The sequence below is a fragment of the Typopeltis vanoorti genome, chromosome 1 (assembly GCF_054136105.1).
Source record: "Typopeltis vanoorti isolate ZY-2024b chromosome 1, IOZ_Tvanoo_1.0, whole genome shotgun sequence".
Taxonomy (NCBI): domain Eukaryota; kingdom Metazoa; phylum Arthropoda; class Arachnida; order Uropygi; family Thelyphonidae; genus Typopeltis; species Typopeltis vanoorti.
The window spans coordinates 170,905,599-170,922,056 of NC_143549.1; the positions used below are offsets into that span (position 1 = coordinate 170,905,599).

The following is a 16,458-nucleotide window of genomic DNA, read 5'->3' on the forward strand; positions in this document are numbered from 1 at the left end:
TAATTTGATTAAGGAAAATCCCAAGGAAACGTGTGTGCAATCAGATACATTATATGCGAATTTTAGATTCGGTGAAACCAGCGATGTCGTGGGCCTGATGCAATTGTTATGAAGGAAGAATGTAGCTATAGACTTTCCTTTAGCTGTCAGATCCATAGGACTTTTCCGGAACAAATGCAAGTTCCGCATGGGAAAGTTTGAAGTTTTCCTTCAAGTACTCGTGCAAAAACTAATGCAACTGGTAGAAAGTAAATGGTATATTTCTCTCATGAGTTAGAAATATGGGGGAGGGATTACATCTCACCAGATATCATATTGAAATAATAAACGGTGCACTGTTAAACAAATATATATTCAAGTTATGAAGGAAGAATGTGCTGTCGTAATAATGAAGCACCAGAGATAAATAAAATTGCAAATTTTTGTTCATCGGTATGGTTCATAATCCAGTTGAACACAATAGTTGGATAAAATAACAGCAGAAATATGTATATGTATTCAGGATGGATTTAAAATAAAGATAAAGTGACTTAAAATGGCCCGCAGTCGCTGAGATGGGTTTGATAAACACATCTCAGAGACAGAGTTTACCAAATGAATAAAAATGAGCTACATAACCAAGAAAAACTGCGTGAACAGTAGTTGTATCAAGTTTGATTCTTCACTCGAATCATCACAGGCATGAAATCGAAGAGCAAATGGCAAAAGCAATTTACGCCACGTAGATTAATAACCTATATACTAGCGTGTAAAATATTAACGTCTATGGTTAGGTGATAATTAACACAGAGTCCTATCCATTCCAAAGCGGCAAACAGAACCGAAATTTCAGAACACTTCCCAATTTAAAGGGAAGTGTTCTGAAACATTTGACACGCTGGTGTATATTTTGCAACACATTTTTCTCAGTTTTTGCTTCATTATTATTTTAAAACTGAACCTTTTTAAGAGTAAATAATAAGTGCTTCTTTTCTTTCAGAATGTAATTGTACAGAGCCAGGAATGTTAGCTTGCACGAGGACCTTGGATAGTATCGTTTGTACTTGTTTTCGTGGTTACGCAGGTCAGTGGTGTGAACTTTGTGCTCCCCGCTATTTTCGTGCAGGAAAAGAATGCAAGTATTGTTCTTGCACCAATTTCACATCATCTGGACGTTGTTCAATAGGTAAGATAATAATTATATGTTGTTTATCCAATGATTGTAGCAATTTTTTTTCTTTCTTTATTTTTCTTTAACCACAGTTTGATGGAGGTTGCCAAAAGAGTTTCTGCCAAATATCTCTTGATGTTGTTTTTCCTAAATAGTCCTTGGCTGTCTCGCAATGAAAAACAGTGCCAGCATTGGGTATAAAATAAATACGAATGGAATAAAGCAATAGAGAACAAATCGATAAAAGAGGATGCAGAAACATCATTTAGCAAGCCATACAAGTACAAAGTAGGCACTGAGAAACATCATCTGTTGTGTACTTCTTTCCCAGATGTATTTATATCGCTATGAAGTGTTTTTGTTTCGTTAAATATCTTTTGATATGCAACAAAATTATGTTGATGCACTTTCGGCATCAACATAATTTTGATGCCGAAAGTGCATCAAAATTATGTTGATGAAATTTAAATCATTAAGCCATTCTGTAAGAAGTGCCTTTTAAAGCTATGATTAGTATTTCTTGCCAAAAAACTTGGAGCGACAAAAAATCTAGTTCGATGCCAATGAGCGTCATGCTGAAATTTGTTCCATCAATTATATTCCGTCGATTAGTTGATTTCATTTGTATGGAAATTATTAGTATATTAATTCACGGATACATAATTAGTTTAATTCACTTTACATCGCTAGAGAGGGGTGAAATCATTTATAAAAATGTTTTTAATATAAATTTGATTGCTGCGGGATATTATTATTATTACGTGACACCTCTAGGGAGTCGAAGGACTCATCGTGGGAGCACACACTACTCTACTTCGCTGAATACATCTCATCCTCTTCACTACTACTAAATTCTTGAACTACGATACTATTACCATCCACGCCATCTATCGCCCATCATCACTAATAATATATATATATTTTTTTTGTCTGTAAATTGCGTATGTTCTGAAGGCCGATTTATCTGTACGCGGGATGAAAGACCCGAGTTTCCGGAAGAAAAAAGCCCTGCTACCACTATGAGATTCGCTAACTCACCTTCAAATGAAAAAGCCCATATAAGGATTCCTCTCTTCACGACGAGAACCGAACCCAGGTCTCTTCCAATCGAAGGGCGCAATGTTGCGCTACGGCGGCTAATATATGGTTTTAATTCTATTGCCATGTCTTCTGTCTCTTGAGTTGAGTGCGTGTGTGGCTTTTTTTTTTTCCCCTTCCAGAAAAAAAAAAAAAAAAACGTTTCCGGTGGCGGGGCTTTCTCCTATGCGACGGGCTAATTTACCTTCAGTTGTGAAAGTCTTATAAAATCTCCTCGGTTGTACATGGGATTGGAATTAGGTCTTTCCAACCGAAGAGCACATTCGTGCGCTACATGGATGTCTCGCTCTTTTTGAAAAATTTAAATATCATATGGATCCAAAATACGAACCTGAATATATCGCTTTAGTATCAGTGTAGGCCTCATTTGTATCTGTCACAGTATGCAAAGAGAAACAGATATTGGATGAACTGATTACGAAAACCAATTGTTCAAAAAAAAAAAAAAAAGTATTAATCTAGGTATTTCGAGAGAAAAAAAATGTAAAGTTTTTAAACATATGCAAATTAATATATTTATTTCAAGTAAAATTAAAAGATTGCCAAAAAGACAAGAGTATAAATATCTCGAATTTTGGTCTGCCCTCCTTTCCAAACTCACGACCCCCCCCCCCCCCCCCCCCCCGTCTTCCTTTCAAATTTTACGACTGTGACCGTTCAGATATACAAATAAGCCTCCAGTAAATCAGCTCCAAAAGGTCACGTGAATTTATTAATTGCTCCAAAAGCTTTACATTTCTACGAATAACGATCTCCAAGTTAGCAAGTCATCGATGCGAAACGCAGACCGAGCTCCATCTGAACACGAATAATCCCTGGAAATTCTTCTGATTTATGAAACATTCGGTGGATTCCTAGGAGCAGAAGCTTTCTCGCGAGAATTTCGATAATTCCATTTTATCTGCACGCGTAGAATCCCGCATGGTACGCATATGGAGGATGCTCTTTACGATCCGGTGGATAAATTGGCATACTCTGTGTTACAAATCACGCGATATTCCGCATCGATAAAAGAGTTGTTTACCCGAAAGGTAGAGATTGAAATTTATGACTTCTTCGATGTACTTGGAAATATTGGTGCGAATGCTTATTCAAAAAGGAACATGAACACGTTTAGCACTTTGCCAGATGTTGAATTAATTTAAATTCTTGGAAATCATTAGTTTAGTTGTGTTATTGCTGATATATCTTTATAAACTTTATGATTTGTTGCAGAAACTTGTTTCCTGATTTATTTTCTTTTAAACCGTTTCTCATTAACAGTAATAAGGTTAGAGAAGAATATCAAAACTAAAAGTAGTCTGCCATAAGAATAACACATCAAAACGTGCTCTCGAGGCTGACGGACTCAATGTGTTTTATTTTACAAAAATCCGACCCACGAAAGGTTGCAAGTGTATGGTACTTCTTTTAGCACCAGTACGAAATATCCTACTGCGAAGAGCAAATATGGAACCTTCTCTAGCCATTCAGCCCATCAATAAGCAAGTAGCAATGGCACATCAGGCCACGAAATATATATATATAATTATTTCTAGATTTGATGAAAAATCGTAAACAGTCAGCACTTTTGCCCAAGATTAGCTATAGCATGTTGACTTAAAATCAGACAAACGTCGACTAGTAAACAAATGAATCCACATTCTCCTCCCCATCTATATCTGTGATTTAACTGGAAGGTCTTTTAGGGTGGTAATATTAATATAAGCGCCAATTTTTTAAAGCGCTAGATGGAAGTTAATTTTCAAATGTAGACCACATGCAACACAGTGAATGGAACAGAAATCATTGAAGAAACAGAAGCGAGAATATTTTTGACACATTTACGTTGTCTTCGTACCATATGTGCAATTCACTCGTTTCACGTGAAAGGAAATATTTCTTGACAGCAACGTTTCTGTTGACTCAATTCCGATTGAAAATGTCACAGACGTCAACTTTAAGCCCACCAACGGACTTTCAGAATGCACCGCTGTTCGCTTGCCGTCGGAGACTGTACAGCAGTCTTTGTAGTGACACTAAAGCTGCCAACCTGTGAAAACTGCTGGTCGATTACAATTTTTTTCCCCTTTCTTTTCCTACACATGTCCCTCCTACCTTCCTTCTCGATGCTTCCATAAAGATGGAAATCCAAATATTCCAATGAATGCTTACGGACCTTTCCATCAATTGTTCAGTTCCAGTTTATCTGGAAATCAGAATTCTTTGCGTGGAAAAAGTGAAGGAATGTTGGGATTTTGCATGATTGGCTCTCTTTTTTTTAGTGAATCTAATGGGGATCTATGCACTTCATAAAGTATTTTCTTACATGACACTTTAAGTTAAGCAGATTGTTCATACGCGCAAATGATAGAATAGTGGATGACTAAACTTTATTAAAGAAGCATCTGTCACTACTCTTAGGGATTCGACAATCCTGTTTGTGTATTTTTCTACTCTTGGTACTATAGTTCATCAAAGTCAGAGTAGTAAATATTAAAACTAACTGCAATAGAAAGTCACTGATGACTATTATTGGAACGATATTAAGGCTTATATTCAAGTTACAGCAGCTCGAATTTGAGATTTAATGAATTTCATCCGGTTTCGGAATTGAATATACAGTGTTAGTTATGTTATCTATTTATGTTCGACAGGTGGATTCAACTTACCGAACACAAAGTTTGAACTGTGGGAAAAAACATTTTGAAAACGTAGCATATCGATTTAGACTATTTTCTAATGGTTGTTGCATGCATTGCTTAAGCTCCCATGAAAACTTCAGACTCTTCGAACTAAATTGGGAGGAGAACGACTCTTCCTTAGTATTTATAATACTAGCTTATGGATTAGTGAAAATCAAATACTCGTGCTCACTCGGGAGGACATTCTATGCTGAGAATACCTAGTGCATTTTTTAAACTTAAGAGATTAACATAATTCTCTGTTCATATTCTGATATTCTAAAAACAGTAAAACAAAGACAAAGGATCTAAAGAAAGAATTGAAATTTCTTTCAAGGAAATCCATATCAAATATTTGCCTTCCATTACCGTATTAGCTGGACGGGCTATTATTAGATCCAAGTAACTTGACTCACGTTAACTTAATATTATTCTGACAGGACGAGGACTTTTGTAGCAATGTCGGTAATGACTATGTCCTTTGGATGGAAGGACTGGACTTAAATCCACTTTATAACCGACCGAACCGTTGCGAAGGCTTTTCAGCTGAAGGTGAGTTAGCATGTCTCATATGGTGGTGATAGGATTTTTTATCCTCCAAACGAAGCTACTTGGCCAGAACACAATTTCAGACAAAATACACAGTTGGCTCATGATAGTTTAGAACAACCCAACCCATAACAATAAGTCAAATCGCTCCGTAGCTCTCTCTCTCTCTCTCTGTGTGTGTGTGTTGTGTGTGAGCGCTACCTGAATAGAACCTCGAGATCTGAAGGAGAAAATCTTTTCATCCCCATATAAGGCTGGTTAACTATCGTTTAGTTGAAAAGATAACTCTCCCTCGCATTCCAGGATAGGATTCTAATCCAATTCTATATCCAATCAAAGAGTATGCCCTTCCAATAGCACAATGGACGCCTCCCCTTGCATTTATTTCTTGGTATAAAGCAATTATGTAATTTAAGCATAAGGCATATTTAAGTTTAATAAAGTCTTCTCACTATTGACGGAAGTTAAAACACAAACATAATATCAAAAGTTATCACTGTATTGCAACTGAACTTTTTTTAATACCGTGTTTGGTTAGATTTCATCCACTGTGACTTGGCAGGTGTTTTTTTTCATTCTGTATTAATAGAATGAAAAAACACCTGCCATAATAGGAAGTATATAAATGTGAGCATCATTGCAATTGTCTTAGTTTTTCCTCCATTTGGCTATTGTGAAAGGGATTTCTTCTTCTTTTTTTTTTCTGACACATTCATGATTTAAATTTAGTTTCTCATCTTTTTTCCACAGACAGTTCCGAACATGTACGATGCACCTCTTGTTTACCTGGACACACCGGACTCGACTGCAAAACATGTACGGAAGGTTATCAGTGGAGAGAAGAACGCTGCCTTCCCGAGCGCTGTCTGGAAGTCTGTTTGGAGAAAGACAGTACCGGATGTCATGATTGTATAGGGATAGGGCATGCCTTAGCCCCCACTGCGAGGAGAAGTAACTCAAGTAAGTAAAACGCATTGAATGATGTTGTAAGTTGCATTTTCCAAACTATTATTATCTTAGATAATATTATTTTTCCCCCCTCACTGAACACAATTAGGAGCATCATAGTCTCTCTCTCTCTCTCTCTCTCTCTCTCTCTCTCTGTGTGTGTGTGTGTTTGTTCAGTGATCAATTTTGTTGATATGTGAAGTTTAAAAAAACGTAAGGGACCTGAAAATTCTACCTACCGTCTCCAAAAGATCGTCCAACTCCTGTAGTCGGTGAAATAAATTAGAATTTGTGTTTATCCTACATATCTAGCATGATGAAAGCCATTTCCATGAGACTACGTAGGCACCCGATATACAATACTTAAATTCTGAATTAGGACTTCTTATAAACTAAACTTTAATCATGCTAATCAATACCCGGAGACTCACCAGCAAAATATGCTCATCATAATTCAAACATCACGGATAAAAATTTAATGTTCCATTAGGCAATTTGCATAAGTTATGTATTCACCTCTCTCTCTCTCACTCTAAAATATTCATTCTAAAAAGAGGGAACCATAGATTGGGGTAGGAGAACCCTAAGGTGTATGGAATGATAATACCTCAATGTGCATCGCATCCAGCATGTTTTGAAAAGAAGCAATATAAAATATCAAAAATGACATTTGAAATAATATCAAAAGATGAATAAAGCACGCCGAATTAAAAAGTCTAATTAGCAAACTCTAGTAAAGGTCTTCAGTTCAATGAAGACAGCAAATCATTTTGATGGAGATTTCAATCTCTCCATTGTGCCACTTTAGATTTTTAACGATGATGTTATTTACTGAGATAAAAAAAAATGTTTCGTAAAAATTAGCGTGCTGTTATAACCATCTGTAAATACTATAATTACCAAAGTTTCTTTAGGTTACGTTTTCCTATTGAACACTTCTAAAACAACCCTGATGAAGGTGATTCTAGCGCTCGTAAATGTTTATTACCGCAACATTCGAGTTAATCTCCGAGGGAGGTAACAAGCATGTTGGATGTGTGCATGCAGATGGTAGAAGTTTTCTAACTAGCAACATCAACCTTGTTCGTTATGAACGGAGTTCACTTTAAAGTATAAGTGATAGCCCACAGTGCAAAGCCTACAGTAAATATTAACTGCCTAAACTAATACCTCCCTAAACCCGTTCATTTCTGATGATCTGCTCATGGAAGGTAGACACAGTCGACCAATAGCTGTAATTTAAACTGGCGATTCACTTTAATCTATGGGAAGATGCCGAGAGCGCCGTTTGCTATAAATCTCTAATGTTCGCATCAGTGAACGAGAGAAAGAGAGAGAAGAAAAAAAAAAGCAATAATGAATACTCACTATTGCCTTGCCTTTCGATTACACCCATTAATATAATAGTAGCGACCACCCGTCGCTCTAGAGCATTAATCATCATCCTCATGGTAATCTCTCGATTTCTCCCCCGTTTCATCCCCTCAGTTGATGCGTAATGAGATGCACACAGCGAACAGATCCTCCCGTAAGTAGACACATCGAACTAATCTGAGCAACGCTTCGTTATGACGAGAGTTTAATGATTTCGGGAAGATTAAGTGATAATGGTATTTTTATCGGTTAGTCGGTTCAGGCAACGCCTTCGAATTGGTTTTCTTAGATGGCCACATTAAGGTAGGTATAATCTGGGGATTGTGAAGAATTATTGATAGTACGAAAATATGGTGTGGAAATCGAGAATTGCAAGAAGTGGCGCATCCAGTTCATCTCGGAACTCACAGCTGTGTATCATCTCCTCGAGCTATTTGAGCGTGTGACACTTATCAGCAAGATTTTTTGAAGAAATGTCATTTTTTCTTAAAGCAACTTATTAAATATCAAAGTTTTCACACTTGAATGGTAATTTGAGATTTTCCCCCCTAAAATGAAATTTCATGTTTTAATTTTTCAACGGTTATGTCAATTTAAATTATATTTTGGCTTAAATAAGTGTTGTTATCCATTGTAGTTAAGACATCAAAAGACTCTTAAAATGAGTTCCTATCGCAGTATGACTGAATTTTTCAATCGCTTCGTCGTTGATTCTTCAGTTCATTGTCAGCAATCAATTACTTCGCTAGACACTTTAAAAATAATATGTTGTAATTTTTATTTTAATTTATTTTTCTTTACAGAAATATATATCAAGTTATTGCTGCATTATTAGATTAGTTTTGTTTTTCTGTATCCATTAGACTATTTTGCTGTGGGTACCCTTAGAGACTAAACTGGCACTTTTCAAAATTACTTCATACTCCCCCCCCCCCCCCCAGAAGCAGGATAGTGATTTCACACCAAGCGATGAAAATCATTTTCTCCTCGGCGACATGGATATCTGCGAATATCCTACATTCATATTCTACATGAATGTCATGGAGGGGGCTCTTATGCTGAATAACTTAAGCCAGGCTAGCATAAATTCAATGTGCATGTATTAATCATATACATATTAAAGATGAACAATATTGAGGTAATATCATCAGCCGAAATATCTTTGATATAAATTCTTGATTTCGCCGATATATAATCTGTGAATGCTCATGAGATATCATGGTCCTTATACATACATAAAAGATCACAATATCTTTAGTCTCTTGTAATGAACATGATACGTTATTCTGACAATAATTATAATCCTTATAATTAGGTGGACGTTTATCTACCACTTAACTAAATTCAGTATTTAACATAAATGGCATTATAGTTATGGATATCATATCAGTTAAGCATAACTTGTGTGCAGATAGCTAAACTCTAAATATATAATGTATAATTTTATTTGCAGATCGTACTATCGCTGATGGAACAGTGCCCCTAGTGGCTGTTCTTGTAACCCTTGGGATACTCTTGCTGGTAGCTGCAATGGCTACATGTTATCGTTATTGGTCGCAAAAGAGAACTCGCCCTCGTTTGCCATTCTGGAGCATCGAATTACGTGAGGACAAAATGAACCTAAGTTCTGAATGTCATTATCAGCATCTAGATGCTGCAACTAGTAAGGTTGTGCAGGCACAAAATGATGACACTGATGGCGATAAGCCAAATTCACCAACTTCATCTCCATCAAGGTCGTACAATACTCTGAAGCTGTGACATTGTTATCGTGAAACATGTGACACTTGAGCACGTCAGTATTCGCCTTTCATATGTTTAATTAAGTATTTATCGACCTCTCACTCCTCGTGGTTGATAGCACACACTGCCATAATTAAGTAACGCTCCACTAGGTGGTGTTACTAGTAAGATCATTGCCAGACGAGTTAATATAAGCATATATAAATGTGTGAAATGTAGTGATGGAAGAAAAAAAATGCTTGCCTTTAACAATATAACGCGAGCAATGGATTATAATCCAATAATGGTGAATTGCACGAACGGTCGCTAAGCAACACACGTGAGGAGATTCATAATTTTGTCGATTTCAAGTGGAGTTTTATAAATGGACTTCGTTTCACGCCAATAGAAGACTTCTGAAACGTTTAGACATTATTACTTGTTTTAATTTTTGTATATTGTACTCACAGTTTAAAGTTGGACACACTGTATCACCCATATTTGTTTCACTGGATCTGATGTTATGAACATGTGACTGTATAAATTATCCATCAATTTACATGTTTTATACGACTGCTGGCTAAAACAAAGAAATAATAAAGAGAACGAGATGGTAACTTATTTTCTTCTGTAAAGAATTATTAAAAAATGGTTCGCTGTTAGTTCATATATGGCGATTGTTTTTAATGGGATAAATTAACTACCATGGTTCTATTTTAGGAAGTACGTTTCTGAAATGGGACCAAATATAAGTCTTCTTATCGTTTAGATAATATATGAGTCACCTGAATGGTGTGTTTATCTCACTGTTATCAAACTCCAGAATTTTATAAGTAAACAACTGTGCACTTCCGGTGTAAGAGAAACGTGTATGACCCACATTCAACACACTTGGGTATATGCTAGGAAGCAGGATGTTCGGGACAATAAAATGAAAACAAACAAAAAAAAAATGAAACATCAGGTGGAAAACCATTGAGAATTGAAAAGTTATGTGAGTGGAGAATAAGCAGGAAACGAACTTGATTACATAAAAGATCCCTTTTAGAGGGAATTTTTATTAAATTACTAAACATGTTAATATTGAATATAAGGATGTTTCATGTGAAGAGCATAATGGAACATTTTGACTTAGTTTTTGTATAGCCGTAATGTACCTCTGAAAAGAAATTTAATCTTAAAAAGAACTCAGAATAGAAAGCAAAATAAATAAATAAAGGAAATTAAAGCAGCCAAGAACTAGAAAGCGATTCTTGGGAGTGGGGAAATTAAGTCACTGCGAATAACAGCACAAGCTCGGATAGGATTTTTCCTCCGTAGTCAAAATAAATTAGTCAGAATTACAAAATTCTAATTACTTGGTCATAAGATTTTTGGCTAATAAGTAAAGGAGGGGTAATTGGGCAAGTTATTGAAAGCAATATAGTTAGATACACAATATTATGTAACACAGAAAGAGAAAGAAATATTAACAATAAAGATGACATACACTGATAATTGTCGATTATGTGTGGGTGTTTCCGTGTTTTTTAGTTAGTCGATTTTTGAGAAATGATTTCATATATTTGTTGATTACACTTTACAACAGATAAATAAAATTCCTTTGTATTTAGCAAAATCTAGATTTTATCAGATTTTTAAATGTCTTGTTTCAAGACCAGATTGGACTGTGAATCGATCCAACAAGTTAAGGGTGGCCCTGATTGTCGACAGACATATTAACAAAGAATATCCTTTTTTAATCATCCCTAAACACGAAAGGCCTATAACAAATAAATGTCGAGTGTGAGCTTGGACAGAGTTGCCCTAACACACGATATCCAACTGATGTATTTTTTTTTATTATGAAAAAAAAAAAATCCTCCCTTCACTAATGAGCGAGACTGATTTGAATCTCCCTAACCGTCGAACTTCATACTCTGCATTGTAGGACCTATTAGTATAACTGTGCTCGAAAGTTGGTGGTTTGGAAAATTCTTCGACTGTGTCTCGAAGAAGATCGGGATGAAAGAAAAACTGAATCTTGGTTTTGGTCAAGCAAATCACAGACGGAAGAAAATCAGACTATTGGCCAGTATAAAACTCGCGTTTTTCAGTAATATTCAAAAGAGAAGAAACACAAAAATATAATCAGGAGGTCTTGTATCAGTCGTCAGAAATTGTATGCCAGTCGAGTGAGATACGAAATATTAAATGTTCCTTTTCATCTTTGGCGTCATTTCCCACACTAGCCTCTTGCCAAAATCCCTATCCAAAAGGAGAATATAATTCATTAAAAAGTTTGAATTGCCTCTCAAAATAGCAGCATATAAAGGTGGCTTGTGGTCACCTTGCTAGGATTTAATGAAACCTACTTTTGAAAGACCTGAAACCGAGAAAAAGAAAACTAACCTTGAAATACACAAAGTAGAATTCAGATATGTATAGTGAAAAGGTAAAGGTACCGTCTAGCTGATATGTCTTAGAGATGGGTGGCTCGCTACTCCTAAACACAATGGACGAAAATGCATTACCTTCCTTGTTCACGAATGCAATCAATCTTCTCGCCTCTATTTGCATGCTTAGTACAGCCCAATAAAAATGATGTGAGCTCTTCCAAAATGGTTTATTATTAATCATATCCTTACAAGATGTCAGGAATGCTTTTAGATATTCATGCGATTCTTTACATTCCTTATCTTTTTTATATATTATTTTTAATTATATTTAGATGGAACTTAGATATCATCTTACCTTTACATTGTAAATTCGCCTGCTGTTATAAGGCCAACGGGCTAATTTGCGTCTAATAGTATGTGTGAAAAGATATACGTGACAAGAAAAATTATATTCTTCTTTTCTTCATATTTTATTCTTGTGTAAGCAAGCAGTAAAAGTCTGAACAGGGTAACTTAACGACCAATTTGCATTCGTATGCTGGGAATAAAATTGTAATAAAGGACAACGTTACAGCAGGTTGTCCTTTATTACAAGTATCCATTGTTCCATTTTTATGTAGTCTCACCAGTAAAAAACTAGACCGTAAAGACACTGTGAATTAATTCAGTCATAGGTCATCTTATTTTTCACATAAATATTGCATATGGGATACTATGGTGAGTTTGATATGACAGAAATGATGATCCTATGTGATGATATACGTTATGCTTTTCACTAAGAAGAGACACTGGTCTTATGTGACGTAAAGCATTGTTTTGCAACATAGACAAGTTACTCACCATTACAAACTAATGAATTCAGTAATGTCTCTGCTTCAGTATTCAAAAAAGTCGTAAATTTACTTCACGTGAGAACTTTTATTTAATTACAGTAGATAAAATATATGCTTAAAAACCAATATTCTAACTTCCTGTGAAGTATAATTAGTACTTTTGGTGGGTTAATAGTCCAGATAACTGCGACTCTACTCTTTTTTGATTCTTTGATTGTCTCGCCGGAATTTGTATGAGTATTATTTGTGAGCAACCAAGGGTATTCTCCGTCACCCCTGATTAGGGGTCACGGAGAATTAAGACAACCTGCACGCCACTCCTCTGCTGCATCCCCCCCCCCCCAAAAAAGCAAGCAAGTGCGGGTTTGCCTGTTTAGAAGGACGATAAACCTCAGTCTCCGGCACAAAAAACTCTCCACACCCTAACCAGAGTTCGACTCCCATCAGTGACTTGAGAAACCTAATAAAGGTTCCTCAAGTCATAGATGGGAGTCGAACTGGGGTTTTACTAACCAAAAGGGGTCGTATATACCAACTGAGCTACGGAGACTACAGAAAAAAAAAAAAAAAAAATTACAACTTATAAGATCGGTCAACGCCCATCCGGAGATCATTATCACCCACTTAAAGATGTTCACAACCATCTATGCCACAGTGGTATTTGATTCCACAGGCTTGTAAGTCAAAGACTATCAACTCGCTAAACCCTAAATTTCTAACTTAAAGGTGTATAAGTAACTAATAATTTCCGAAAAATATTAATTACATAATAATAAACATTAATTACAGAAGAAACAGCAAAAGCCGATGTGATCATCATACGAATACATCTAATTATATGGAAAGCTAACAGTTAACTATCAAATTTTCCTCCCTTCCTTTCGATCCATCTTCCACATTAAAATCAAATAATAATATAAATAGCTTTCAGAAAAAACAGGGTATGCTTCATTCACAACTGGTTTTATTCCTGTGATGCTACTCCACCCGGCGAAATTATCCAGTGACGTCTTTTGGATACCGGCGTGTCAGTGGTGCTTTCGTATTTAAGAGGATGGAATCTCTCCTTTTGGCACTATCTTGAAACGGAAATTTCCGATGATTCTTCCGACCAAAATAAAAATAGAAAAACGTAAAAAATAACATTCATTTCATATTCAGAAAACTCATGAGAGTCAAACTCAATTGATGAAAGTGATCAACTTGGAGATCATTTGAAGCAGTCACCAAAATTTCCTTGGAAGGTTTAATGCACAAAGAAGAAACACATTAGGGAACTTAAATGCAAATATCAATCAGTTTATGGATCACCCGCCACACAACTGTTTGCAAAAATCCTGGAAAAGTGAATATCTTCAATTTACTTTGTAAACGTTTAGCAGCTAAATAACATTAAAAACCCATTTTTAAAAAGTATTATAATTTTGTATATATTAGCGTCAAACAGAATACATTACACGTGTCGAACTTGAGAAAGCAAATGCTGTACTACTGTCACTTTCTCTCTCCTCTCCACAGCCAACAACCCATGGATGTCGCACCGCTTTTGTTTACCTTTCGTACATCCGATCCATGAAATCAGGCGGTAGTGCAACCAACGTGACCTAATTAGAGAAGGAAGGTGTCAGTAAACAGAACTGCTTTCTGTTTACTTAATCTTTCCATTCTGTAGCACGTTACTGCAAGATGTAGCGATCTTCTGTTTCCAAATAAAACATGTGTTTAGTTCTCTTATGCACAGATTATCATAATCAAACTTCTTTTGATTGGATCATCGTCGAAAGTAAAGATTGTAGCAATACAAATACTCTTCAGTAATGTGCTAATGAAAGCTGCAAAAATAATATGCTCGATAGAGCACGTTAATGATATAAATAGTTAGCTTTTAGAAAAAGGTCACGTTACCTTATCCTGGTTAAGTCAAGATTGTGTATGTATATATATATATATACACACACACACACACCGCAAGAGTAAGAATTTTTATTTTTACAGGGTCAAGAAATCCTGCTTTAGAGATTAAACACGGAACTCTTCTATGCCATTTTCAGGCTTCCAGTAAGTCGATAATGATGTTGGTCTCGCTCCGTGAGATGAAATTCACCTCCCGCATAACGACCATCGCAAACATCGGTGTCCATGGTGGGATTCGAAACCCGCAGCTTATTGGTTTGGAGAAGTCCGCTAAGCAAACCGAACTTAAACCAATTATCAAACTTAGTACTATTCCTCAGATTATTATCCATCTAATTATCCATACAGCATAACACTATTTTCAAAATCCGATATGTTTCACTGGCCAGTTCAAGATTTGTTTTCAAGCAATAAATAACAGTAGTACGTCCCTCTCTTCCCAAAATGCTTCATTATAAATTTCTTCACCGCATTCAGGCAGAACCACTTCTTAGGAAACATTCTTTACAAGGTAACGGATGCATAAATAAAGTCATTCTTCCATCAGTATGACACACGTGCAGAGCTTCGTGATTTATCCTGAGCATTAGCAAAATAACTGTACATTGACATTTTGGCTTTATGACAGCGCAATACCTCTCACCGTTAACTACAGATTATCTTTGTGCTTCCCATTACGCGATGCCAAGTGCAATAACATCAGAGCCTTACACTCTGTAGGTGGACCGAAATATGTAACTGTGGACGTGATAAAGCAGTCTCTGGACACATTGAGAACTTCGGTAACGGTTGTCAAAAGGGGAAAAAAATGTAGCTAGATCTTAAATTCTTTCTCTATCAATCGGTTCCTTCTACCTCAAGAAAGAACTGTAAGCGAAACATTACGTCGCATTCATTGAAAGGTCCTTTTAGAGGTAAGAGAATTTATTTTGCTGCAGGAAATAGCCACAGAATAGTGAGATTGTCATCTCTTCTTTGGCCTGTTACTGCGAGAAGAGATGACAATCTCGCCATTCTGTGACGATTCATGCGAATCTTATAACATGCATCGTCATTCCCATCATGCCACATTTAATTCCAAATGGTGATTGAGGTTGATTGATGTGCTCGGCCCCTGTGGGTTAAAAAAATAATCCAAAAGATACTGAGGAACCCATCCATTAAATAAACTGTTTCTAAATAAAAAGATACACATTCAAACATTCAGGTTCACATTCTTCTTAGGCAAGATTTACATTCTAAAATAAACTTTTAATTTAGGGCCGTTTATATTTTGAATGCGAATCTTGCCTAAGAACCGTTATGAACCTCCGTGCATTTGGTAGCATAGGTAGACTAGGGAAACGAACATCGGATCTGTTCCCCCAAAATTTCAAAGGCTAGGCAAGTAAGGCCATGACCCTAGTATATTACATTTAGTCATTATCGGTTCTTTGGAATAGTGTATTATGTTGTTCCAAGTTATCCGGAAAAAAACTTGAGAGCCATTCTACCATCCTATGATAAGGATTAACCCTGAGTGGATAGGGTTTCGTCTCTCCAATCATCAAACAGGCTGTGGGTTCGAATCCCGCTGTATGAATGACCCTAGTTTTCACTTAAAAACGTCATAAAGATTTTATCGCCCCTCTTATTGTAGTCTTGAAGTTGTTTGAAAACGTTTCATGCTTGATCTGTTGAAGGAATTCTCATGTACAAATCTTCAGTTAAAATTTGTTCATCTCTCACAGTTAAGAAGCAATCGAGCTCAAGTCGTTCCCACCAAACAGCACGTTCATTTCTGAACTGCATTGCGGAGTAGCTTTGTATTACCATTAGAAAGAAAAAAA

General features: G+C 36.1%; 1 protein-coding gene across 1 annotated transcript in view; it reads left to right on the plus strand.

Annotated features, from left to right (window-relative positions):
- Positions 1–10,125, plus strand: part of LOC150110641 (uncharacterized) — a 75,603-nt gene extending 65,478 nt beyond the window's left edge. The window contains exons 4-6 of the mRNA XM_090395417.1: positions 980–1,165; positions 6,211–6,420; positions 9,236–10,125. Of these exons, the coding sequence (XP_090251543.1) occupies positions 980–1,165; positions 6,211–6,420; positions 9,236–9,543 (704 nt within the window). The 3' untranslated portion in view covers positions 9,544–10,125. The remainder of the gene's footprint in view (positions 1–979; positions 1,166–6,210; positions 6,421–9,235) is intronic.
- The last annotated feature ends 6,333 nt before the right edge of the window (positions 10,126–16,458 follow it).